General features: G+C 33.1%; 2 protein-coding genes across 6 annotated transcripts in view; both read right to left on the bottom strand.

Annotated features, from left to right (window-relative positions):
- Window positions 1–3,304, bottom strand: part of LOC123015931 (mushroom body large-type Kenyon cell-specific protein 1) — a 45,039-nt gene that overhangs the window by 16,696 nt on the left and 25,039 nt on the right. The window lies entirely within an intron of this gene.
- Window positions 55–3,243, bottom strand: LOC123015933. Its single transcript, XM_044416022.1, has 2 exons — window positions 1,297–3,243; window positions 55–1,110 (listed from the first exon to the last, which is right to left on the bottom strand). Exon 1 carries the CDS (start codon window positions 3,026–3,028, stop codon window positions 1,661–1,663), a length of 1,368 nt encoding a protein of 455 aa, XP_044271957.1. The 5' UTR covers window positions 3,029–3,243; the 3' UTR covers window positions 55–1,110; window positions 1,297–1,660.

Raw genomic sequence — 3,304 nt, forward strand, 5'->3', positions numbered from 1 at the left:
TTTCCATATTTCTATCCAGGCGACTATCTACCAATTCCGGCAGTAGACAGTCAAAATAAAAGCGTTTCAGTTGCTGTTTCATAAATTTATCCCAAAAAGTTGTGTCAATTCCTATTTCTTCATATTTTAGTCCTTTAAATGTCCAAACAGCAAAAATACATTTTGTTCGATTAGTTACATATAACTGCCCCTGTATTTGAAAGTACCACTTGTGCCTTTTATTAATCGTGTAGTCTTTCTTCCAAAATGTAATTTTTCTTTTTTCAATTCCTTCTTCTGGTGTCATGTCTTTCGCTGAATACGGACACTTTACCTCTACCAAAGTGTCATTCCCAATTAGACCGTCTGGAGTGGCAGCTAAGTATTGGTGTTCCTGATTTATAAAGAGTCCGCATTCGTCAATTTTWTTAATATTTAACTGTTGGCGTAACGCCTCAATAGCAATTTTTTCATAAAAAATTCCGTGATCCAGTGCCCTACTTTTTACTTCCCTAGGTTTTATAATCGATTCCACAAGCCTCTTCCGACTTGTACTATTTTTTTTCACACATACTTCATAAAATTTTGATGCTGTTACCCTTTTTTTCCTYTCAGTTTTCCACACGTGGCTGTTCCTTTGCAAATCACTTCCACGAGTTTGTTGTTCTAACATCTGTATTTCTGTTCCGGTTTTGAAGTTCATATCTAAAAATGTACGTTTTGCTGCTTCGTATTCTTCAGCACACAAGTCTGGTTTCTGACAATGGTCACCGTAGTCCTGGTCATTTTTCCGTTTAAACAATTTTCGCCTAGCCGCACTTTTTCTTAATTTTTGGCGTAATAATTTGCTTCGATATTTGGTTTCCCATTTTTTTGTAAATAATCCAGGACTCTTGTTTTTTAATTTTTTGGTCACGTGATACAGCGGTTTTGTAGTGTTGTAAGACACTGTTGCTGCTGAACACCGGGCTTGGTACGATCTTTTCATGCAGTAATTTACTCTTTTCCCGCCAATGTATTTTGCAATTACTGCATTGAATTGCTCTACCACATTGTTATTTACGTCATGAATGAGACTGGAAGCATGCTTTGCCATATTAGAGACAAGGTGCATTAGATCGTCATGTGAATCTAAAAAAAACAAAAATAGAAAATATTTTTAATTTAAAAAAATTTGAAAGCACAAATATGCAACTCTAATGGGTACTTGATTGCATAGGTACATTTATATTCATTTAATTAATGGTATGGACCCGATTAGGATTACGTTATGGTGAATTTAAAAGAGGTTTTAAAATAAATTGCAGAAAAACTTACTGGTTAATTTAAAATCTGCCATCAAACTATCTCCGGCATTATGGACTTTTTTGCAAAAATACTGCAATTCAATACACTTCTTATGTTCTTCTAAAATGTGACTAGGACTGTTCAGTATATCAGTTCTTAATTTTTCAATTTTTTCTTTTAGAGAGCAATCTTGGTTTTTTCTATATTCTATTGCTTTATTTATAGCTCCGGAAAATTTCAGATGATAACCCTATAAATGTTAATAAATTTAAGTAATATGGTCACGTAGAAACTTATTATATCACAGTGATTTGGAAATACATAATACATAACACTATTTAAACCGCATTTACCAATTTTAAAAAAATTGCCGTGTATTTCAAAATGAGACTGCCTATCTAACAAATAAGGTACCTACCTTTACTTTTCGTCGCAAGATAATAGGTAAATTAGTGTTTTGGAAGAGATCTCTTAATTTATTTCGATAATTTCGAAGTAGGTGATTTTTGCATTCGATTTTTTCTATTTTTATCGAATGACTAGCGTAAGGTCTCAAATCTAATAGAGTTTTAAAAACGCTACTATCGCCGTCAGCAATCATAAACCTATAAATGAGGCCATGTGTATTCAAGCTTTGTTGAAAACCTTCAGCGATAATAAACGACTCCATAGATGACGAAGATCCTGTGAAATTTTTGTAACATTTATGTTCTGGTATTGAGTCATGATTTTCATTTTTTTTGCATACTAAACAAAATTTATTTTTTACGCCGAGGTGTAAGACTTTCCGTGTTCTGTAACCAACTATGGCGGCAGCTCCAGACAAGGAATTGTAATTTGTGCGATATGATCTTTTAGCCCATGAACCATCACAAACCACAGTAATGTATGGTATTCCATTATCTGTAACATCACCATTTTCTATTGCTAGCCGTTTTTCTTCTTGACCAGCTTCTATCATTGATTCTAATGCGGCTTCTTCCCACGAATCACAAACTCGGTTCTGAATTTTTTGGTACGTTGCATTAGACATACATGGTATATCCATTGCAGACGTTAATTGTTCTAAATGGCTATAACCTGAACCAATATTCATAATGCCAATGACTGATGTTTCATTTGCTGTATTATTTGTTTGAATGGATTTCACTTTATTGCACATATTGCATTTGAAAATTAATGTAGACTCTAGCCCATTCCTAATCTCTTTTTGAACAATCATATTGCTTAGAGTACATGCCATGTCTTTGTTGTGATCTCCTAATAATTTCAATGAATTAATGAAATCTTGGATAGCCACAATCCGTTGACCTTCCATTCTATATTCTTGGTTTGCTTCAATTGTCACTCTTTCTTCTTCGATTCCTTCTTCAAGTTCTTCTCTGATGTTGAGACTCGAGTCTTCATGAGAAATTTCTTCATGATCATTTGTAGTTAAAGTTTCAGTAGAGTTGTTAAAAATTTCTTCAACATCTCTGTTATTCTTAGAAACTGAATTTTTCTTTTTATCTTTTCTTTTGATGCACCCTTTATATTTTATTCTTCTCCGACTGAGATGAATTCTGCTTTTGTTACTTTTCCTGTAATCTTTAACTGAAGTCTTGTTCATCGCCGAAGTTGTTGCAGTGTTTTCATTATCCAAATCGTAATTCAAATCGTGATCCATTGTCATTGCCGTAGTCGTAAAATTTTCGTTGCCATCCTGTTCACTATTGCGTATGTCCAAGTCATTATCCAAGTCATCGTCCAGTTTCAAATCCATAGTTGTTTTTGTTTTTAGATCAACACACAAATCACAATTTATCTCGAAAGGTTAAAAATATTCCTTTGGACTGCGAGAATCGAACTAACCGAAAAGAGAAGTATGATTCGTGGAATTTAATGCTCAATGAAATTCTGTGAAAATCGGTAGAGCTACATGTTTTTAATATTTTTTGTCTCCTTTATAAAATTGTTACAAGCAATCTGCAATATTTAATATTCGGAAAAAATAAAATAACAAATAAAACTACGGTAAATATCTAATTTTTTATTGTTG

The sequence above is a fragment of the Tribolium madens genome, unplaced genomic scaffold, assembly GCF_015345945.1.
Source record: "Tribolium madens isolate multiple individuals breed KSU strain unplaced genomic scaffold, Tmad_KSU_1.1 Scaffold_19;HRSCAF=116;Tcas5.2_LG9, whole genome shotgun sequence".
Classification (NCBI taxonomy): Eukaryota; Metazoa; Arthropoda; class Insecta; order Coleoptera; family Tenebrionidae; genus Tribolium; species Tribolium madens.